Source organism: Pholcus phalangioides, unplaced genomic scaffold, assembly GCF_987345545.1.
Source record: "Pholcus phalangioides strain wild (caught in Gottingen) unplaced genomic scaffold, Ppha-v1.0 ptg000017l_1, whole genome shotgun sequence".
NCBI lineage: Eukaryota > Metazoa > Arthropoda > Arachnida > Araneae > Pholcidae > Pholcus > Pholcus phalangioides.
The window spans coordinates 62,666,019-62,691,163 of record NW_028301610.1 but is presented as its reverse complement, the minus strand read 5'-3'; the positions used below and the strand labels follow the sequence as shown (position 1 = coordinate 62,691,163).

The following is a 25,145-nucleotide window of genomic DNA, read 5'->3' as shown; positions in this document are numbered from 1 at the left end:
AAAAGCGAAAAATGAAAGAAAGTCATGAAGAAATTGTTTGAAAAGTATAAATTTTAACTGATAAATGAAAAAAGTGTTGGGATTTCAGAAAAGTTCCAAAATTATAAAGTTATAAAAAATCAGAGCCAAATAGTTCCAAATTTAATACAAAAAACTCAAATTGCTGTTGTTGTTGGCTTTAGTCCCCCACGTTGGGAATCACGGAATTAGTCTGCCATGAAAGTAAAAATTTTCAAACGAGTCAAATGTTACGAAACTGCTGTATAATTTGAAAATCAAGACCAAGTTTACATTTGGTTATAGCATGCTGCGGAAATTTGCAAGCCGCCAAAACACACAGGTTCTTTCGGCTGTTTCTCATATTGGTTATTGGGTTACTCATCGTTCAGTTCCTACTGAAAACCAAATTAAAAGTACTGCTCTCAGTTTTAGGATAGTTTTATCAAGTACTGCATCATTTAAGAGATCGGCCTCGACTTTGAACATGTCTTTTCAAAAAGAAAAAGGTTCTCTATTTTTTTTAAATGCTTGTTTAAGATTAATTTATAACAATTAAACATAAGAGCGATCACACACGCCCTCTTTTTTAATTGTGTATTTCGCAAACCTAAATGATATTTCAATGATTTAGTTTAACACGAACGATGGTAGCGGTCATTGTGACCGCTATAGGAAAAAATCAACAAAAATTATTTTTCTTTACCAAAACTTCTTAAAACAGTATCTATTCAGTCTCTAACTTATTTTTACAATAAACCCTTGTTCATGTATCAATTATTTTGGAATTTGGACAAAAAAGCTTGTTATGACAAAGACTAATCAAGTGTTTTGTCACTCATAACCGATTTATCTATAATTTTTTTCAGTTGTAATTTGTAGCATCATTTCCACTTGGCAGTCCATTGACAAGGTTTGAAGTACTATTATACTTAAGCCCCGTTCACATGGGAAATAGAAAAAGTGGGTTCAAAGCCTGCTTCAAGAATTTTCACCAATGACTGCTCACCATTTCTTTCCTTACGAAGGAAAAAAGTCAAGCGGGTGCTAGAACTTCCAATGCTACGACAATATTTGCACATGTGAACAGGGCTTAAATATGCTATACTTAATACACTTGAGAAATCCGCAAAGAGACTGCATGTGCATAATGAAAAAATTGAATTGACAGAAAATCCTTAGCTATAAAAATACGTAATAGAGATGGGACGAATATTCGGCTGCTATTCGGTATTTAGCCCTTTTGTCGAATATTTGGTTTGGCTGAATATTGTTTAAGTATTCAGCCGAATATCTGTGTATAAATATAAGTACATCAAACTAATTTTAAAAAATTATGTAACTTGAAATTTTTTCCATAAATTTTAAATTTACTGATTGTATTTTGTGTGGTGTATATCTCTTTATGTGGAAAAGGTTATGTCTGGGAATTTTCGGACAGAGAAAACATGAAATTAAAAATGGAATCCTACTGCAATAAAACGTGGAAGTGGGCATGAATTATACACAAGTGTACTAACTGATGGATGTACTTAGACAAGATAAGTATTGAGAAGCTGAAAGGGGGCAGAATATCTAGAGAAAAAAAATAAGAAAATGTCATAAATTTTTTGACACATCGCTAGTTGAGAGTAAATAACGGCATTTTCTTAATGATATAAAATTGATGATGTGTGTGTTATAAAAAATTGATTCTGTGAGTAATATTAAAAAAATAACAATATATCATCATTTAACTAGATTGTAGGTAGGTATCATGGCAATGAAAATCTTTCAATTACCAGTTTCTTAACCCTTAACTGTATGGTTTGACCCCACACATTCTTCATCTTCCCTTGAGAAAGAAATGCATCTTATTTTATTTACAAACTCACAAAACAGGCATATGTCCAATTACAGTGGAGTGAAGTAAAAAACAGACAGCATGCTGCAATACAGAAAGGCAAAGAATAATACAAATAATAGCGGCACAATAATAATGCAAATAAATATAATACAAGTAGTACCATATGTGTATACAAAAAAAAAAGACAAAAAAGCACACGAGAACTTCCACACCTGAGGAAGCGGAAAAGAGAATTTTCCAACACGTTAGTTCGGTATGGTGAGACACAGAAGAGATTGTGGTTTCAAAGATTGATGCTATTACAGTGAAAACTGATATGCGTTAAAATGTCTGGTACATCCAAGTCGAAGTGCAGAATTTTCACAAAAAAGGTTATGAATGTATTATTCTGACGGCGGACTTCGAGTGATTCACAGTGTAAAGTAGATCTGAGTATGTGTGTAGGAATTTTAATATCAAAAATTTGAAATTTCTTGAAGTAAAAACAAAACGCAAAAGCCTATTTTGTGCGCGTTCAATCCTCATGTTATTGTACAAGTAATACGGATTCCAGATTATGGAACAATATTCTTGAACTGATCTTATGTAAGAATTGTAAAGACGCAGAAAGGTTTCTGTATTTTGAAAAAATTTCTGTTGCAGATTATGAAACCGACATTCCTTGATGCTTTTGAAACAGTGTTATTAATCAATTGAATATTAATATAATTGAAATTGAGAGTCTTATCAAAAGTGACACCTAAGTCCTTCGTGTACTCTACTCTTTCGAGCGTGTGGCCATCAATATTGTAATTGTACAGGATGGGACTATGCTTCTTACTGAAAGACAAACATTTGCACTTGGCAATATTCAGATTTAACTTATTGATGTTACACCATGAACTGAGTTGTTCGACAGAATTTTGCAGTGTCGTGGTGTCATCTGTATTATTTATGACTTGGAAGATTTCAACATCAGCATATATCAAGCAGTTAGAATCTACGTGATTTTCCAAATCATCGATGAACAAAATAAAAAGCAAAGGGCCCAAAATGGACCCCTGGGGAAGGCCAGTAAGACAAAGATAGTGGAAAGATTTAGCACCATTAAAACTTGTTGGTATCGACCTATGAGGTAGGATTCGAACCAGTTAGCAAGGTGACCTGAAAAACCCCAAGCCCTGATTTTTGAAAGAAGGATAGTGTAGTCAGTGTAGATAAAGTCCAGTTGTGTGTTTCTGTCAATAGCGTGACAAATAGCCTGAGATCAGGGTTGTTTGGTTTAAACCTTGGGTTTAACCAAGTGGTTTTTTTCTAAGAAGTCAAATAAAAGTGGTCTAAATATCATTTTTTCCCTTGAAAAATATAATATTGGTTCATTATTAGCCAAAATTTTTCATTTTTATCACATTTTATATTCTTGGGGTATATTTTGATGGTATATCTTTAAATGGTATAAGATTGTGTAAGTGGTTTTTTTCAAAAAGTCTCATAAAAGTGGCCTGAATATATATACAGTAAAACCTCGTTAAATCGTCACCCCGGTTAAGTCATAATGTTTCTTCAGGCCCTTCCACCTCTCATAGACAACAATGTTATTAAACCCTCGTTTACTCGTGACTAATTTCGGTTAACTCGTCACTATGAAAAAATTTGAGAAAGTGGAACAGACTATTTTTATGGCTCTCATTAAAAAAAGAGCTTGTTAACAGTATTGCCATATGCTTAAAAGTCACCATAAAATCCTATACACCCAAACGGAATAGTCGTGAGTAACAAAAGTTACGCTGGGGAAGTTCATTTTCCGACTAAGGTTTTTGGATTGTTGGGGACTGTTCAAGCTAGATCTCATTTCTGCATGGGCTCACCTGGAGAAACCGCAAGATACCCAGGCTCTGTTGCAAGAAGCAACTTAAGCACTTCGGGCCCCCCCCCCCCCCAGTGCATCTCCGGCAAAACCAAAGTTTATTGATACGTCAAAGATTACACGTAGTGCAAGGAAATTAAAAATTATGTAAATCGAAGAATCAAATTAATCAAGTCAAAGTGCAGTCACAGATAATAAATAATCATAGAAAGCATGGGCTCTACTAATTTAGGGCTTGAAATTTAAACAAAATATTTTTGTTGAAAAAAATTAGACATTCTTTTCCAAGTTTACGTTTCCCTGGCCAGGGCCTCCACCAAGTCAAAGTGTTCGAGATTACTTTGTAGTTGTATCATGAACTACTGATGAAGAATTAAAATACTAAAATTAAATTTGATGTATATGTAAAATTAATGTGCAATAGAAAGTTCTATTATGAAGAAAAGCTACTTATAGATCTTAATAGTCTTTGGGCTACTTTAGTCTCCCAAACTTTTTGTTCCATCGCCCCCTTCTTCAAAATTTTTTTTTCTCTCATCGCCCCCCAACTCAAATAAACCCATAGGATCCTATGTTAAATCAGTTGGTTTTATCGTCCTCTTGGACCATTCCATCGCCCACTTTGGGAAACACTGCTTTAGACTAACAGTTGCTCTGTTAGTCTAAATTAAAAATTACTAGTATAAATCAAAGTGTACAGTACATTTTACCACAATAATTTAAGTAATAAGAGATAAAAAGGTAAAAAATTGCTATTATTTATTCTTTCACGATCTATAAATTTTATTAATGTTGTTTTGATTCACACTTTAATAAATTTCATATTACTTTAAATTTATATGATTTTCACAACATTGCACATTGAAACTGATGGCACTCTGCTTAAGCCGTCATAATTTTTCGATAACTTGGTGACGACTTATCGAGGTTTTACTCTATTTTCATATGAAGTATCTTAGTTATTTAAAGTTATATACAGAAGCCAAAATTTCTCATTCTTACCACATTTTCTAACCTTTGGCTACATTCTGATGCTCTATCTTTACCAAATTCATGAATAAGGATTGTATCATACATCTAATGTAGTGGCGTATTATCTCATAAGGTTTCTTTTTCTCTTCACAAAGAAGCAGCAACAGTAGTGATACCATCATGCTGGGGGCAGGTGGTCCTATAATCCAATAAAGACACCAGCTGTCCCTAAAGGACAAAGACTAGTGTACTAGTAGTTACATTATCTCACAGACATTATTTTTTTTCCATAAGAAGTAGCACATCTCCTACTGTATATCTCTGTCTTAATATTCAATAGTTTTTTTTATACTTCCACTGTTAGGCCCAGTTAATCAGGGTTCTACTGTATAGTAGTAGTAACAGATTTATGAAAAATAATCAGCTGTATACAGGGTGATTATAATTAAAGTTTTGATTCAAAACTATACAATAAGTACTGGTCAGAATGATTTGGAAATTTTCATGGATACTCCTGAAGCAATGAAATTTTCTTTGGCCACAGAAAAAAAGTACAAGTAGTGTAAAATGTGCAAGTAGATGATGCTGTACTTGGCCAGTAGTATAATCTATTGTGTGCAGTCACATTTCGACACTTCCACAGCATCAGTGTGTGGATAGAACTTCTATCAAGATGCACATTGCAATACCAGCAAAGCAGCTTATTTTTCTTTTTTCTTTCAAATCGAGCACAACTCAGGTGTATCACCATTTATGGGCGTTTTACTACCTAGTGAATTGTGCCGGAGGTGTAACTGTGTGTGTACCTAACAGTCTGAGTGCATATGTAGTGTTGTGTTTGATTTTTCAGTGCTACCATCTATACTTCAGAAGGAAAGTGAGTGATGTGTTATGATTGAATTACATTTGTGCTGTTTGTAGGTCTGTTGCTCTCTGTGGCGAGACTTTTTAACAGGGAGATTGGGTCATATTCGGGCCTTTAAGTTGGGAACCACAGAAAACCAACTTCAGCCGACCCCCACTATGGCGACAGTGGGGTTCGAACCCGGGTCCTCGCAATGCGAGTCCGTCATTATGACCACTCAACCACCATAGCGGCCAGCAAAGCAGCTGCTGAATGGCCCATTTTGACAATAGCAGGATTGCACAACACCTGGCCGGCCATCATTTCATTTGACCTTAACCCTTGCAACTTCTGGCTGTGGGGATATCTCAAAATGTTATGAATAGTGGTCGGATTGCAAACTTTGGAGAATTGCAAGCTTCAGTGCATCCCCTATATGTTAGAAGTTCCTCAGGAATATTAACGTGGGGGCGCGTTTAGTTTAATAAAGGTGAATTGCAAGTGCATCCACATCATGACCATGCAATACTCTGATCTGTTGTTAAACAAGAATTTTTGTGCTTTCACCTCATAGCCAGAACACGGTGAACAACATATTTAACATTTCTTGAGTAAGTTGTAGTTATTTGTTCAATTACTTCATTTTTGTAATGTTTCCATGAATTATGAAATTGTGCAATGCTAATTAAGTTATCATTTTGCCATGACTAGCTATTGTTTCCAATCTTCAAGCAAATTTCCCATGTGTTGGATGATGTCATTAATTTTACATTTTAAAGTTTTTTTGCCCCTTTACTTAATAAAATTATATATATATTGCTTCATTAAATACATTATATTCACCTAATTTTTATTATAGTTTTTGCAAAATAGCTTCCTAATTAAGCATACTGATAGTAACTCTTTATATTATATGATTAATAACATTAAAATAATTTTTTCAAACACACAAAGTAATCCATTGAGTTAAGCAAAAAATAATTAAATTGCAAAAGTTGGTTTTTGTTAAAATATAAGAAATATTTATTGATTTATTAAATATGGGAATAGTGTTAATTATATTAATAAACATTTTATTTGAATTATTAGAAGTTTAAATGATTTTCAGAAATTTTATTGTTTTTAATGTTAATACTATTTAAAACAAAAAAAAACCTGGTTTAAACTAAGAAAAACGTTTTTTTTACCAACCCTGCCTGAGATATTACAACAAGATTCATATACTAGCAGATAGTTTTATCAATTGGATCAATTGCTTCAATTGATCCAAGACGTATTTAATGTTTTGATGAGTACCCTCAGACCCCCTCACTGGGCTCAACACAATTTTTGCATACATAATTTTTTTTCGACCCTCTGTTCATTTTAAGAAAAGCAGCTTCAGTTTTTCCTATGCAGGTTGGATGGAATAATTTTGAACAGCACTTGCATTTCAGCACCTCATTAATATCATATATCATAGCAGAGCAAACGTTGCAGTTCATCTTGCAATAATTTTTTTCAAATATAGATGCGACGTAATAGTTTGGCATATAACTTTAGGGTTAAATCCAATTTTATTTATTTCCTTTGCATCTTAATTAACACAAATAATTGTACAAACAATGTTAATTTTCAATTATTGACAGTTAAATATATTCTGCGTCACTCACCGTATTTAGTAATCGAAGAATCGAATAGAAAACAAACTTTTTTCAGAAGCATTACACGGGCGTGTTTGTGAACAACAGTGACCGTTGCCACTAGTTATATAAACTTACTTTAAAAAAATAACTGGAAGTAAAAATAACGAACTACACGGACGAACCAGGAGTTGGCTGAAAAGGGTATAACCCTGCAAGTGTAACACTGTTGCCGCTCTCTTGCAGCATTACCACCATGAAAATAATTGAAAAACATTGATAGAATGCTGGGGTAATATCAGAAAGAATAGGAGAAAAGAGCCAGGATTCAATGAGTTTTGCAGCCAAACCAAATGCATTAAGTATGTACAGGTGAGGCTATAACAAGTTTTGACGCAGGTCGGATCGAATGGATTAATGCAGCAGTTGCCAAGAAGGATTTACAGAGTTTTGCAGCAGTATCAAATTTTCAAAGGTTTAGAAGTTTTTTGCAACTGTTTGAATCATGGACCCCAGAGATGTTGCCTCAATGAACAAAATGGTGCAAAAATCTTGATTATTGACTTTTTGGATTTATTGAGTTTTGCGACTGGGCAACTCAACTGTCAAGTTAGTAACGTTCATCTCAATTTTCCATCACAATTTTTTAACATTGTTTATTTATTTAAAAATACAAACTACTGGCAAAAACCCAGTTACAGTTTGTATATGTGAACACAAGATAAAAATGAAAACATGTATGCATTTAGGGTTGGGCATTTTTCTGGCAAAAAAGTATTTTTGCTGGGACAATGGCAAAAACCAGGGCAAAAATGGTGGTAAAAACTGTAAAAAATGGTTTAGGGAAAAAAACCATTTGACACACACACACAATGTGTATTATATGTTACTGAGACTTGAAATCATTACAACAATCAACTTTATATTTTATATTGAGAAGTAATCTGGTAGAAAATAGATTTACAAGTAAATATAGAGATACAGTTGATGCTCATTATAATGCCCCACGTTATAGCGATCATTCTATTACTACAACCTCTAGGAAAAATCTGTTATATTTTCCTGCAGGTGAAGGGTTGTTATAACAATATACAATTCTTTTACATCAATTTTTTTTAAAATAATACTAGACATAAATTAATGCGGAAAGTATTGATTAGTTTTCTGCTTGGCAAAAAACCTATTTTTTCAGGACATTTTTCACTCTAGTTTTTCCCAATTATGCCAAAAACTTACCAACCCTAAAAGTTATTGATTATTAAATTAAAATTTGAGTTCAAAACTATGTTATTTGCATAATAAATGGAAAAATAAATGCATAACAATGCCTCACATGCATAGATAGATGGGGAAAGAATCTATTTTTGTCTGGACAGTTTTTACTGTGGTTATTTCTACCTATGGCAAAAACATGCCAACTCTGATACAGTGAGATCTTGATATAATGATATGGGGCCATTCAAGTATTACGTAAGCAGATTTTCAGTCATTTTTGACCCCCTCCCCCCTTGTCAGCAAAACACTACTCTCAGCAAAATTTCGTCAGCAGTTTAGAATATTTCATATCTTCAAAAAGTGGTGGTTGATGACGTAAGAAACCTTCAAACCCCCCTCTCCCCTTGTCATCAAAAGTCAGCAAATCTGAACCCCCCCCCCTCTATGCTGATGTAATACTTGAATGACCCCATACTCTATGGATCAAGAAAAATGTAGTAGTGTAGAGGGATTTATTGTTCTATCAATCATCATTGTAGTGAGGTTTCACTGTTCGGTAATACCCTGACTTGCGTGACTTCAGAGTTACAAGATTTTCTGTGAAAAAATGTTGATTTCAGAAATTCAAGCATAATTGCTGAATTATTGCTGAGATAATGGAGATCATTAAATGACAATCAAGTAAAAAATTGTTTTATTCACTCAGAATATTATATTTAATGAAATTGTACCAATTTTTGAGAGTTTACAGTACGCAAAGATGAAAATGTACTGCTGGGATTTTAAAATGGATTCCCCTAAGGCTTGTGGACGAGGTGACCTATCATTGTTTACTGATAAAAGAAGACTGTTGAAGAAAGCGATAAGGGATAGTAAAAAGGAAGTTGAATCTAGGTTGGCAGATAACATTGGCTCTGACCCAAAATAATTTTTTCAATACGTCAATAATGGATGTAAGGGGACAGTTGGCCCCCTCTCGATAGGAGGCTCAAAAGTAGAGAGCAATGTAGGCATGTGTAGTGCTTTCAATGACTTTTTCACGTCGGTTTTTAATGGAGATAATGATATTCGATATACGGGTGTTGCATGGGGTAATAAAACGCTCAACGATATTCAAGTGGAAGACGTGGAGGTCCTAAATCTTCTAAGAAATGTATGTGCAAGCAAAGCACCAGGACCAGATGATATCTATCCCAGGGTTCTCAGGGAAGGTGCTAATGAATTGTTGGGGCCAGTCGCACAGATATACAGGAGTAGTGTTGCTGAGGGTATCGTCCCGAGAGATTGGAAACTGGCTAACGTTGTTCCGATATTTAAGAAGGGTAGTAGAGAAGTGGTGTCTAATTATCGTCCAGTGAGTTTGACGAGCTCCCTCTCGAAAATTTTGGAAATTATCATCAAAAGGCAGTTTGTGAAGTGGATAGACGAGAATAATGTATTGTCGGATAATCAGCATGGGTTCAGGAAGGGGAAGTCATGTGTAACTAACCTCCTTTGCTTCTATGATTACGTGACTAAGGCTTTGGGTAAGAGCAAAAATGTCGACGTTGTTTACCTTGATTTCCAGAAGGCATTCGATCGGGTCCAACATGGCAAACTCTTGAAGCGTTTACACGAGATTGGAATAGGGGGCAACTTGCTGAATTGGATAGAATCGTGGTTAAGAGATAGGTCGCAACGAGTTATGGTGAACGGGGAATTCTCTGGTTGGACAGACGTCACAAGTGGAGTTCCTCAGGGAAGTGTCCTTGGCCCCATACTTTTTTCACTTTTTATCGACAAACTCGATCAGGGTATCGATGGAATTACAAGCAAATTCGCAGATGATGTGAAGCTAATGGGGGTAATCGGAAATGAAAGCGATAGGGAGTTGCTCCAGACCAACTTAAACAAGATTGCAGCATGGGCAAATGAATGGAGCATGACGTTTAGCGTAGATAAGTGCATGGTCGCTCATTTTGGTTCGAACAACCCACGGTTCTCTTACGAGTTGAATGGTGTCACTATCCCGGATGCAACTAGAGTCACCGATTTGGGAATTCTCATTGACGAGCGACTTAAGTTTTCTGAACATTGTTCAGCGGTTGTCAAAAAATCGAATAGAATGCTTGGTCTCATTTTCAAAAAGGTCTCTTCGCGTTCTCCTAAAGTCATTCTTCCGCTTTTTCGAGGCTTAGTTCGTCCTGGACTGGAGTATGCTGTAAGGTTTTGGAGACCATACCTACAGAGGGACATAGACTTGGTTGAAGGGGTGCAGAGAAGAGCTACGCGTGTCCTTATTGGCACACAGGGCTTGAGTTATGAAGAAAGACTTCATTTTTTGAATATGTTTACATTGGATGAACGCAGGTGTCGAGGAGATATGATCGAAGTGTTCAAAATTTTCAATGGGATGGATAGGATGGACCATGAACTTTTAGTACACCGCCAATCGACTGCTTTTACAAGGGGACACCAGTATCGATTGGTGAGGGACAATGCAAGGTTATGGTGTCGCAGGGAATTTTTCTCCAATAGGGTTGTTAATAAATGGAATAGCTTACCCCCGGAGGTAGTAAATTGTAACACAATTGACACGTTTAAAAAGAAATACGATAAACATGTTGGGGTAAATCGAGAAGCTATCCATTCTTAGAATAAGACAACCATAAGTATTCTTTATGGGCATTGTATAATATTTTATCATGTGTATATATTGTTTGTAATTTGTGTTAATTGCATTTTTAATTGGGTTGCTGTATTTTTGAAACATATGACATCCATATTTTTATGGGCATCTTTTTATCAGCCACCTCGTTGGGCATTTTGCCTGTTGTGGCGTTGTATTTGTATTTGTATTGTATTTGTTTGGTATGTACCGTTTTTCACAGAGGTCACAATTTTATACATGAAGCCAAATGCTAAGTTTAAAAAATAATTTGTTTAATGTATTGCTCTTTGATGACAATGCACCTGGTCTGCAACTTTCAATAAACTCCAACTAATGGCTGAAATTTGTTTCCTTGCTTCCAACCACGAGCAGCTTATTTCTTTTGATTGGTGTTATCAAAACATTCAAAATGCTTAACACACAACTTTCATTTGCGCAGATTTCAGAGTGCAAATACATATCTTAATAGTCCTTTTTACCTGATCAGATTGTTGTCACAACTTAAATTTATGAAGCCCTACAGGAGGGTACCATAGCATTATAGTCAGAGTAAGAAAGAAAAACGACAGGTGTTTGCTTTTTAATATCTGGTGAAATATGTATTTCTATTGAAAACTGTGCCCTGACTTACACAGTTGTTGCTAGTCTCACCTATTGCATAACTTCAGGGTATTGCTGTGCTTTGTATATTTTAGAAAGAAATGGTTTACTTTTTGAACAAAATTTGCTATTTTCATTACAAACACAATTGCGTGAATAGTAGTGTATTAGATGTTTTAAACACTTTTGTAAAACATAATTTGTGCTCATTCTTTGATAAAATTAAAATAACCATAGGCTTATATATCATGTTAATATAATTCTTAAACCAAAGTTTATGCGCTTCAAAGAATTTTTTTGTAGTCAATTTTTTCTGAAATGATGCTAGAAAAAAATGTATATAAAGTATCAATATTTGATGATTGGTAAAAACCAATTATTGTCAGGACATTTTTTACTGCAGTTTTTTCAGCAATGGTAAAAATTTACGAACTCCAAAATTTATTAATTCTTATAAGTTTGTGTTAAAAGCTATCTTATTTGCAGTTAAAAAAATAATCAAATGAACAATAATGTTTTGCATGCATAAATGGAGAAAAAATCAATTTCTGTCACTTGGCAAAAACCTATTTTTACTGCCTATGGCAAAAACCTGCCAATCCTAGTATGTATCAAATAAAAATGGGATGAAAATTTAAAAATAATATACATTTATGTGCCTAGGCTTATAAATAGTTGAACACTCCAATTCAATCTATAGATTTGCAAAAAAAATTACCTGCCTGTAATTTTTTTTATGAAAATTTCCCTAATAATCTTAAGTTACGATGTGGAAAAACATACAAATAACAAATATATTTTGGAATGCTGATTGAGCAGTGCGATTGTTGGAAATTTGGGAATATTTTATATCGCCAGCATTCAAGCAATAAGTCACCAAGCTCAGTTTTGAAAATTTGTCAATTTAAACATTTGATTCCTTATAAAAAATAGTTAAAATTATTCCAAAGATTTGTAACTCCTACAGTAGGTTTACTGATGTTTAGATAACGGGTTCATGTTTCATAACTGTTCATGTCATGAAATAATTAATTGGAAATTCCAATCAACTGCAGAGTAGTCCGTCTAAAGTTTTTTGTGGATTTGACTTTTGCTTGAAGGTCGACAATATTCTTACTCGAAACTTCAATCTAGTTTACTCAATCATCTCTTGCTCAAAAAATTCAGATGTTATCCACAATTATCTGTAACTTCCATACTCCACAAGTAGAGTTTTGAAATTCCAAACAGTGGAAAGTGACCTGACCCCCAAAGTAAGAGGTAGGGCTGCAACTAGGAATTTTCTGAGAGGCCCTCACCACTGCGCAATTCAATGATTTTTCTACAGTAGAACCTCGATTATCCGTGCGCGGATTAACTGTGCTCAGAAAATTTCAATTTCATGTTTAGCTTTTCTCTATCCGCATTGTTGGTTTTTCTTTTCCATTGGTTATGTAAGATTTTGTGAAGGTTTGTGATGAAAACAAACATTTCCGTTTTGTAGAACTGGATTTCTTCATTCTTTTACAGAACCGCCCCCACCCCACTCACTCTCAGAGCTGAACCAACACCCCCCCCCCCCCCATAGACAGGGTTGGGTTTTTGATGTCAAAAACTGGTTTAAACCATCAAAAACTAGTTTAAACCGTCAAAAACTGTCGAAAACTGTCAAAAACCTAAATGAATGCCTTTTGATAATGTTTTGAACACAATAGGTATACAACATGATGAAAAACTTACTTTTTTGCATACCAGAATGTTTTATTTTTAAACATTAATTTATTACAATAATTAAAACATTATTAAAATTTGCAATTTTAAATTCTTAAACATAAGAGCCTAGAACATATAAAATATAATTTTATGGTTTATTTATCTAAGTTACTTATTACCCGTGTTCAATTTGCCAAGTGGAAAAGAGCTGCTTATTCAAAGTATGTATGATAGGGTATCAGGATTAGGTTTTTGACCCCAGAAACTAACTCAGTATTAAAACTATCAATATCTTACTGTCAATGATGTCAAATAGTTTTTGTTAACTTAATAGATATGTTAAATAACAAAACACTTACTTTTATTTAGATTAAAGGGTTTTATATTCAGAATGATAATTACTGAGGAAAAATATCTATTTTGATATTTTAAATTTTCTGATCCGCCCAAAATTTTATTCCATATAAAAATTCTCACTCAGCATCTGTTAATGCACTAATTAAACTCATTTATTTTCACCTAAAATTTCTTAGATCAGGATGTATAATCCTGGAATTTTTATATCAAAAGGCAATATTTGACAGTTTAAACTGCGGTTTAAACTGTCACGTCAAAAACCTGCCAACAGATAAGAAAGCCTTCACACTGGAGTCATGATGTCACGGATTAGAGGCTGATTGCAGGAGGGACACAATTTTTCTTTCTTCATAATATCTTGCCTTTCAACCCTATTGAATCAATTTTTTTACAGATTTCTGTAGTTCATGAAATTACCTTGATATAAACAAACTATGAAATCGGTTGCTTGAACTGATTTTTTTTTTAAAATTAAAAAAAGTTTTGATCTTAATTCCAATTTACTACCTTAATCATGGAAAAAAAAGTTGAAAACTTTTGTAATATATTCTTCCCCTCTCTTATTCTAAATGGTTCAGAAAAATATTTAAAAAATATATACAAAATAATTATTTGCAAATCTAGACAAAAATTAATATAAATCAGAATAAGATGAAATATAAACCACTTTTTTACAGCTCTCATAGTTGAACTGATAACTTCAGGGTAAAACTAGAAGCAAAGAAAAAAAAAAGAACACAACTTCAAATTACAAAAATTTTGCAAATTTATTCAAAAAAATTGATAACATTTGTAGAAAATTGCCATGGACATTATATTAGAAATAATTTTCAGAAAGTAGTAAAACTTAAAAAAATTCACATTTAATGTATGGAAGTCAGTGTATAGCGATATTTAATTGTGTTGCTTGATTCATTATACAATTTTCTCAATATTGCGAATGAAGCACATTTGAGATTCTTCAATGCCTCCCTCTCAAAATATTTATAATATATGAAGAAATTTCAAAATTTTTTTTGATTGATCCAGTTATTTCGGACACAGTTATAAATATGTGCCACTCCCACCCCTTTAAAATCAAGGAATGGTTTGAGATTAATTTCTTCTATTAGAAGCTTCACTTTTTGTCTGATTCATTCAAGTAATGAACTTCTCACATTGCTGCTTGTGTTGACTTCTCTCATTTGCTCTTTTACAAAAACTATTATTTTTGTTTGTCTTCAACATAAACTAGCAATTCATTCCAAATATCCTCACATACATCAAATAAGTGATTAACCATTTAAAGGCCAATGTTCCATAAATGAAACATAGCTTTTATTTACAAAAATATCAGATAAAAATGATCTATAATCGATAAAAAAACATTTTTTTTATCGTGTATAGAGGAGAGTACAAAGTATTTTTTGAAATAAATTAGGAAACTTCAGGTTGATATAAAATTTTTTGGCAGAATTTTGAAATTTGATATTTTTTGGGTATTTTTTCCCCATTTTGATTAAAATTTGCCAAAATTTCAATTTTGAAGTAAATTGAAAATTATTTTGTGTATTTCTACCACTTAATATATCAATCAAAGTAAATCAATTAGTTTCTTTGTACTGTTAAACGTTGAAGAGCTGTGCGCGTTCAAAAATAAATGTTCCATTTATGGAACATTAGCCTTTCAAGAGAGCGGGATATCTAATGTGCAGTGCGCTGCTTCAATTTTCTCGTTCAAACCCCAGGGTATTGTCATTGTTCGACATGTGTATAGGGGCTAATTCTGGGTTATATGACACAGAGGAATGTGCTTTCTGGGGTGGATTGTTTATATTGGATGAGTACTTTTTTATTCTTGCATTCTAAGAAATGTATATTTTAGCAAACTGCAGACTAATCAAACAGAGTTCGACAATCTTAGATAGTCTTGTTGTGTTCAGCTGAGTGTAACCATATCAAAAAGATATCTAACATTAGAAGAAGCTGTAAGATATTTAGAAACTCTTTCAGATGCCTAATTAGAGGATGTAGATGTATTCCAATTATGTGCTAATGAAAATGGGAACATCGTGGATGAAGATGATATTGTTGAAAATCATCTAGTATCAACAGCTCCAACTGATGTATGTGAAATGCTACGTAATTTTGCAACAATGAGGATGGGTTGTTAGAAAACTCCTGAAATGTGTTGTTCAAAAGATGTAGGGCAGAAAAAAGGAGCAAAACGTAAGTGCAACACTCAAGTTTCAAGAAAAAGCAAAACAGTTTCGAGCTATCCCAAAAAAAAAAATTATTATATGGGATAAAAAAAATTCTTTCTAGAATCCGATCAGCTCTGGATTCCATTGGAAAATATTTGCCATATGACCATTATAGCACATTGGATAATTCATTCAAAGTTGCGAGAATCGGATCTTATTTCACATTTGGAATTCCGAAGAGAAGTGACAATGAAACTTCTACGATCTAAGGAGGGGTTATTATTATATTATATTGGGCTGAAAATTGGAACTCTCCCGCTTCATCTGATAGTGATGGCTATTGACGCCATAGCACCACGTTGTCAACTGAATAAAAAAAGTCAGGTCATCTGATGGCTATTATATTGTGTCTGCGACCCAAGGACGGGGTGTGGTTTGCCAAAAAAAAAAAAAACACTATGAAGGATAGGAACACTATGAATGCTACCAATGTGACAAAGGGGTCCATCAAATATATGTTGTTTTTTTTATCATGGAGATTATTAAAAAAAAATTGAATTTTCTGCACTCATTTTTATGTTAAAAAAATCGGTATGTGTTGCGAATTTGAATTTGCAGTAGAAAATAGAAAATTTCATGTGATAACTGTACTCCAGATATAAATAATCATGAAAATATAGGTGATACCAGTTTCCACTTTCTCCTCTCCCCAAGTGCCAATATTCCATTTATGGAACATCGTAAAAAACAAAGAAAAAAATTTTTTTTCTTCAAATTTCAAACTTGATCTATGTATAGGCATGCAAATGGACCTCAAATTTCAAAACAATAAGTGACTTTGTTCATAGTTCGGCCTTTAAACTGTTAAGACCACCACTATCGGATTCTTTTACATTTAAAGTGCATTTCAAAATACCTTCGATAATCATGTATATCAGTATTTCCCAAAGTGGGCAATATCGCCCCTGGTGGATAATGGAATGGGTCCAGGGGGATAGATAGAAGCTATGGGTATAACATAGGATCCTATGCGTTTACTTGAGTTGGAAGACGATAGGAGAAAAAAATTTCTGAAGAAGGGGACGATGGAACAAAAAGTTTGGGAAACTGATGGATATGAATCAAAAAGGGAAATATAAATTTACCTAGTTTTGTTAGTTTGACATTTTCATGAAAGCATTTCATTAAGGTTTTCATATGTGTATATATTTTTCATATTAATCATGACACGTCATTAACTTTATTTAGATAAAAACAGACTAGATATAAGAGTGTAGGGTCATTCCATTTCCAATCACCCGGCAAAATGCCAAAATGAAACCCATAGTCTCAGATTTCAATGATTTGTTTTTATTTGTTGCTTTTACCATCTTATTAATCGTGTGAAATATTATTAGCATATATCAAACTTTTTGAGAAAAAAAATGTTGAAATTTATCAAAAAATGATGCAGATGACTTTTCCGAGGCTCGATTTTTAAGCCATGTTGTTTGAGAAAATAAATCATAACTTTTCTAATTTTCAATATATTCAAGTGAAATTTTCACTAAAGTGTTCCCAAAACATACAGAATATGAATAAAAATAATTCATACACTTACATTTGAAATTCATATGCAAAAAAATTATGTTACTTTGTTGTGGAAATTTTTGTTAAAAAAAATACAATTTTTCTAATGTATTTTTAGACCAGAGGCACAGCAGTTACCAAAACAACTTTTATTTTAAATTTCTACTAAATATATGAAGTAAAAGATTGGAGAAAAAAATAATGGTTTTTGACCGTTAATATATTTATTCTGGTTTGCGCAACACAAAATTCATCGAAATAAGACTGGATCACTCCGATTTCAAATCATTCAACTAGATGATGAAATGCAACCCATCATCCCAGATTCCAATTATGTTTTGTTTATTGCTTCCACCATCCTTGTTGACCATGCAAAAGTTCATGTCCATATCTCAAACTTTTTGAGAAAAAAATGTTTTCTAACCCCACAAATGACGTCTCTAAGGCTAACCCCATTCAAATACAAATACAACGCCACAACAGACAAAATGCCCAATGAGGTGGCTGATAAAAAGATTATTTATGAAAATATATCCCAACTTTGCAGATTTTCAATACATTCAAATGAAATTTTCATTAAAATGCTCACAAAAAAATTCAGATGACTAGGAAGGAAAATTTAAACCTTTTCATTAAAAAATTAGATTGCCAAAAAATCATTGAAATTTAATTTTTGATTTTTTTTATAATAAAAACACTAACTCACTTTTGCTTTTTCATTTACAAAAGCTCTCCTGCTTTTTGCACAGCATATTCGGTGACATTGAACTCTTCACATATTTTTTCCTTGTTCCATGAAGCAGGGCCCGAGTTAAAATTTGCAGTTTTTCCCTTGATGTTATGGTTAAATTGAGTCTTATTTCTAATTAACTCTATCAAAATAATCATATTATTTTCTTTCTGTTTAATATCTTCATTAAGTGTGCTTTGAGATTCATTTTCTAGTAATTCTTCTTCCAAAACTTTACAAACCTTTGATTTTAAAGTGTTACAGGCAGATTCAACTTTTCTTTTGGCATAGTTTGACTTGCACTGTGAAGCTACCTATGAAGTTTAACTGATGACTCTCCTATGTTCTGTAAAGATGAATTTATTTCTTCAAGTGCTTCTTGTTTAGTAATTGACATTTTCAAGTTACTTATCTCTACATCACTATCACTGTTCATATTTTCACAGTATTTAGTTTCTTCACCTAATTTATTGATGTGTTTATTCACTTTGTCCCTACAAGCATGCCATATTTTTTGCCCTGGAACTGATTTTGTACAACCATCTATTTCATTAATACGTGAAAAATACAAGTTTACTATCCTTAAACCTTTTGTTATTTTTTCTTATGACATTTAAAAGGATTAAAGCATGCTTTCTTGTGTATTTCATACTTTGAGAAAAATGCTTTCTTGTGTATTTCATACTTTGAGAAAAAAGCTCTATGATGCTTACACACAGTAGATAAATGTTCAGAACTTGCTCCATTCCTCAAGATCAAAAAATTGATGTCCGATACGTCCAATGATGTAATGGGTAACAGATTTTTTACCTTTGTATAACACTTTTTATGGGGGCGCGGTAGCCCGGTCGATAAGATGCTCGCCTAAAGTACCAAAGGATGTTTAGAGGTGTCGCGAGTTCGATACCCAGTTCGTCCTTGTCAGAAAACTTTCCTGACACAGGGGTACAACAAAAAACGGCGACTTGACCACAGCAAAAATTGCTACCGCAGGGAGTCCCCCATCGAGGGGTTAGCGCACCAACCTCTCGATGAGTATGAAAAACAAGCCTGCCGTTCGGAATCGGCAATAAATTGTAGGTCCCGGTCTAATTAGCCCTCGTGTGCAGAAAATGACCGTGGTGCGACAAAAATGATCAAATGATCAAATGAGCACTTTTTATGACAGTCAGATCCAGTTTCTTTTCCAACACTATAAATTTCAAGTGTCTTTTCTGACATTTTACTTTGAATTCCAAGATGATATAAAATATTTATCTCAAATGGAAATTGTGTCATCATAAGAAAAATTTGCTAACCCTGGAGTAAGCTGCTCTATGGTGCACATTCTCTTGTCTTCAGCAAGATCATAATTGAGACTTGCATCATTTATATATGGGGGCAGTTTAGTTCTAACACTTTTTAGTTTTCTCAAAGCAGCAGCAGTGACTTTATCATCACCTGCTAGGATGATAAAGTCTTATAATCAAATAAGACACCAGCTGCTCTCTGAAAGACAAAGACAGCCATAGACATGTGATCCATTCTTATTTTGATGAATTTTGTGTTGCAAGCCAGAATAAATATATTAAGTAAAAAAAAACATTATTTTTTTCTCCAGTCTTTTACTTCATATATTCAGGAGAAATTTAAAATAAAAGTTGTTTTGGTAACTGCTGTGCCTCTGGTCTAAAAATATGTTAGAAAAATTCCACAAAAACACAGTTTACATAATTTTTTTGCATGTGAATTTCAAATGTAAGTGTATGAATTATTTTTATTCATATTCTGTATGTTTTGTGAACACTGTAGTGAAAATTTCACTTGAATATATTGAAAATTGGAAAAGTTATGATTTATTTTCTCAAACAACATGGCTTAAAAATTGAGCCTCGGAAAAGTCATCTGCATCATTTTTTGATAAATTTCAACATTTTTTTTTTCTAAAAGTTTTAGAGATATGCGAATGATATTTCACACTGTTAATAAGGATGGTAAAAGCAACAAATAAAAAAGAATTGTCAAAATCTGTGACCATGGGTTTCATGGCTGGGTGATTTGACATGTAATGACCCTGTACCAAACAGTCTACGATATTCTATTACATGCCTGGACAAATCCCAGGTGCCAGGTTGCTATGGCGACTTAAAAATTAGTATTAGCGCCTAAAATTTTTTTGTTTGGTTACTAAATTGCAGGCTGAGTGTAGCACAAAATTTTGGAATTTATAGCAATATATCTGCCAACATAAAAGAGGGTCACTATGCCCCCTGAAAAAGTAAAAAAAAAAAAAAAAAAATATTTTGGGCCTTTTTCTTTGGTTAAAAATTTTTTTTGCACCTAAGGAATTGTTGGGGGGTGCCTAGATTTTTTTGCAATTTGTCCAGCCTTGTCCTATTATTTGATATTATAGATTATTTTCTTATTTATTTGATAACAGTTTGCAAACAGGCAGGTGATAGAGATTTTTCTCTATGTAGATTCTTCGACATTTACCATACATTTAAAAATAATTGAGATCATTTATATTACTGACTTCAAATAAAAATAAAATCTTATTCAATTTTTAATGACAAATCATGACAAACACACTCAACATTAAGTTAGCTATCAAATATCATCATTTTTACGTGTTGATAATATGAATGAAAAAACAAAGTTCTTCTCTGTCATGTTTCCATGTCTTTCAATTTTTTTTACACTGACAACATATCTAAAGACAAAAAATACAATTTTTCCTTGTAGGCTACTCTCGTTAGGGGTTGAAGCTTTTAACCAAAGCTATAGAAATACTCTCTCTCTCCATAAAAAAATAAATAACGCTCTAGTAAAGAATAGTTGAGTCGCCACACAAGAATCCACAGGCCGTTGTATACTGGAGTGAGAACAAAATCCTGTAAGAAAATATAGTAAAAAATATTACCCTCACATAGGATTATATATTTTTATATCTCGTTATACATTTTCAGTTATCTGCATGACTAAACACTAATTCATCCATATGAAATAAGTTCTTTCCTTTATTAGATTAAAAAAATTACTCTAACCCTAGCCCTTGGGTATATAGATAATAATTGTGTAGTGTGTATAAGTTGATAAATAAGTTTACGAAATCTAAAAACTGAAAAAAATTAACACTGTATTCAATACTGTTGCTAAGTGACTTTTCTTTATAACACCAACGAATAAAAAACACGTGCAAACATGGTTGATGGTTCATTGCTTTGTCTTCCTTCAGCCTCCACCTGGCGACGTCAGCAGTGTGGAAGCTTTCTTATCTATAGGGGGTGATGGCTGAACTCCCATGTACACACTCCAATTCAATTATCTATAGATTTAGAAAAAAAATACCTGCAATTTTTGTATGAAAAATTCCCAAATAATCTCAAGTCAGGATGGAGAAAAACATAGTATTCCAAAATATATTTGTGATTGAGCGGTACTATTGTCAAAAATTCTGAAAAAACTGCAACCCGCATATGCACACATATGAATTGAACATTGTCTTGGAACAATCAGCACTTGAAGATTTACAGCCAATCACAGGAAATGCTGGGAAGTTAGTTGAAATGTATTGTTTTTTTTTTTTTTGCAACTGAAAGATAAGGCACAAGAACTATGTAATTTTGAATGTGGCCATGTAACCGCATGGCTCATCAGTTGGACTAGTGCTATTTCTTGTTTTTGTGTCATTCTCGTAGTACATTTTATAACTGCAGAATAGCTGACAGAAAAAGGATAACTGTGTTTTTCGGTTATCCGTGATCAACTTCCAACATTAGCCCAGATAATCAAGGTTCTACTGTATTTCTTCCTGCAATGAAACCCAGTATATTAGTAGTGTGGTCGTCATTCAATAAGTGTAATTTTTTGTTAGTTGTCTTTGCACAGATAATATGAATATATACAGTTAATAGTCATTTTAAACAGGTAAAATACATAAATATATTTTTACTCCCCATGGTTTAACTGTTTGTTGATTATCCATGTTCACTGTCCCCACCATCAGCCTAGATCAGGGTTTCCCAACGTGAAAGCTCTTGCAGAACCCTTGATGATTATGAGGCTATTCTGTGGAACCCTTAACAAGTTTTGAAAATTTCTTCAATATACAGGGTGTCCCAAAAATCCACATTCCGTCGGTGGAACAAGAATCCTCTCTTGCAGTAGATAAGAGTGTCAAAAAATATATTTGTTTGTTACACATAGTGTGGCCATAATTATGACCCATATTTTATGGGACATTAAATTTTTATAATATTTGGCTATTTCGTTTTAATAAAAATGTTTTTGGCAAGCTTGCTTAAAAAAACTTTGAAGTTTTTAAATCGTGAATTTCGTTATCTTAGCATCAATGAAAATGTCCTTTTTTTTTTTTTTTCATTTGGCCATCCTAGTTTATACATAGCTTCCAGATAGTGAGAAACACGCTCATTCAATCTTTTTGTTTTTTCTCCACCACCTTCATTTTCTGCACAATAGAACTAATTAGACCATTACTTATACAGTTCACAGCCGATTCCGAACAGCTTTTTTATGTTTCTCACCGAGAGGTTCGTAAACCAAACATTTGATGTGCAGACTTTCTTCAATAGCAACTAGTGCTGTTTGATCATCATGTGCTATTTTTGCAATTGTTCCTTGGATCCGGCACTGGCAAGGGCAAAAGAGGGGTATCAAACACATGACATCTCTGAGCATCTTGAGGCACATTTCGCGATTATCTTGTCGACCTGGGCTACCATATTCCACTGCTGTGTAAGCAGCAATCCGCAAACACCCACGGTTTTTTAATCAGGACAACTGATGCACAAGTTTTCAGCAATTCATCATATAGGGTTTTTTTTCCTGGAGCATGCTAAATGTTTGCTTGTCACATGATGTTATATGACCAGCACTGATTGGACATTGAGAGTGATTATGTGTTACTGGAGTGCAGAATCTTGAAATTTTCTGTAACTCACCAACATACAATGACGGTCACTCATGGGAAATTTCCCTTAAGCTTTTCCTTCAACATTAAACAAAAGAATGATTGGAATAAAAACGAATGCCATTCAATGTCAATGCCTTTTTCGATTTAATTATTAGGAAGAAAGGAACCAACACGAATATTGTTTGTCTCCTACAGGTAAAATTATCCCAAATTGTTTTACAGTACACGTTTTCAAAAAAAAAAAAAAATGCTTCAGGTGAAATAGTAAGAAGAAAATTTTTGAAGCGATCAGGATTCCGGAATTTTTGGGGTCCGTCACTTTTGATTCTGCAGAACACCAAAAATGCTATCACAGAACCCTTGGGTTCCCGCTGAACACCGGTTGGAAAACCCTGGCCTAGATAATCAAGGTTCTACTGTATTTTGGTTTTTTCTTCATAAAATTTTGTTTTCAAGTTTCGGCTCTGGTGTAAGGAACTATTTTCAACCAACAATTGGCAAAAAGCAATAAAACAAAGAATTAGTGAAATACAGTTGAGCCCTGTTTTACACCCCCGTTAAAGGGCCAACCCCGCTTAGCACCACAAATCTTCAGTGAAGAAATCTTCCATACAGGGAATATAATGTAAAAACCTGTTTTAGCGCCAACTTGTTATGACGCCAACTATTGTTTGGGTGTATACAAAGTCTATGTGTCATTTTTCAAGAATTCCCGCATTTCTTTGCCCATCATTTTGCTTGAAAGGTGAGGATTTATCACTTTTTTATTTTATTATCGGTCAACAACAGTTTGAGCAAATGATTTAAAGAATATAAAGACTGGTGTCAAAAGGTTTTGACAGTACTTTAGAAAGCACATTTCTAAAGAACCAACCTATTCAAAGAAACAGATTTGTTAATAAGGGATTGTGTACCATGAGCGTAAGCGTGCTGCACCAATTTGTTTAAGGTTGCCAAGGCAAGTTTTTACTCACACAAGTCAAATTTTGAGTGGAACAGGTATCATTAAGAAACCATCTCCCTCGAGTTACTCAATTCAATCATGTCGAAAAGTGTTGTTCTTTCAATAGGTACCTGAAAAATGGGAAATTTGTGATTATAAAGAAAATTACTTATAGCAAGATATTTCTTGAGAAGAACGTTACAGACTAAAAACAATGCCACATTTTGTCCTCTTCGTTTTTGTAGTTATGGAACTGTAAATTTATGCAGAATGAAATAATTTCAGAGATAAGTGTATGTTTCTGTTAAGTTTTATATTGAGAAATATATTAGTGATTGTATAGTGTTTACAATTTTATACAATTGTTGTTGTAGGTGATATTAAGTTTCAAAATATAGGATTAATGGTGTTTATTTATTTAAAAAAAAAACTACATATTAGCTGAATACATATTTGTTTATATTTCATCATAGAAAAGTTCCTGAAAATGAGTCAAGAAGAAAAAAGAGCACAGTACAGGTCTAACAACTTCACAACAGTAGATAGCGTGATTGCCATGGACTGTATAACCAAGAAAAATGAATCTGCTGATGGTGAGATAGTGTTTTCTTATTTGAGGAATTGTTTTTATTTCTTTTTCCTTTAACTTCCATCAATGAGATCCACATGATGGGCTCATCCGAATGCTGACTACTCTTACGTAAATGCAACAGCAGTGAGGTAACTCAAGAACATTAAATTTATTATATTTAACCCTTCGATGAGCAGGACCGTATTTATCCACTCAAAAAAGTTGTAGGTAAGTTGGGCAATGCGTATATATCTGGCTGGCTGAATCAGTTTCCTTCCCCTACTTTCTTTGTGTAAAGTTGTCACCCATGCAGTTGACGAGCTCCTCCTCCAATATTCAGAAGAGATCATGCCATTGTAATCCACTCAATACAGCTACACAATACAGAAAGCACACTGTAAAAATGCTATTATCCCTTGCATTGTAACTGCTATCTCAAGGAGCAAAGTGCTGTGATGAAAGATAATTCTTGAAGATGTTTCTGGGGTCTGAAGTGTTTTTTATCCAGTGTTCAAAAAGAGAGTGATCACTTTTTCGTTTACTCAATTATGTCTTCTATATTTGGTTTTCTTTCGATTTTTTGAAATTTTCAT

General features: G+C 33.4%; 1 protein-coding gene across 3 annotated transcripts in view; it reads left to right on the top strand.

Annotated features, from left to right (window-relative positions):
* The first annotated feature begins 243 nt into the window (after positions 1–243).
* Positions 244–25,145, top strand: part of LOC149074611 (uncharacterized) — a 73,462-nt gene continuing 48,560 nt past the window's right edge. The window contains exons 1-2 of one of the 3 annotated variants that reach the window (XM_089246982.1): positions 244–506; positions 24,455–24,574. In XM_089246982.1, the coding sequence (XP_089103108.1) occupies positions 305–506; positions 24,455–24,574 (322 nt within the window). In that variant the 5' untranslated portion in view covers positions 244–304. The remainder of the gene's footprint in view (positions 507–24,454; positions 24,575–25,145) is intronic. The other 2 variants (XR_016194482.1, XM_089246981.1) reach the window with 2 other exon arrangements.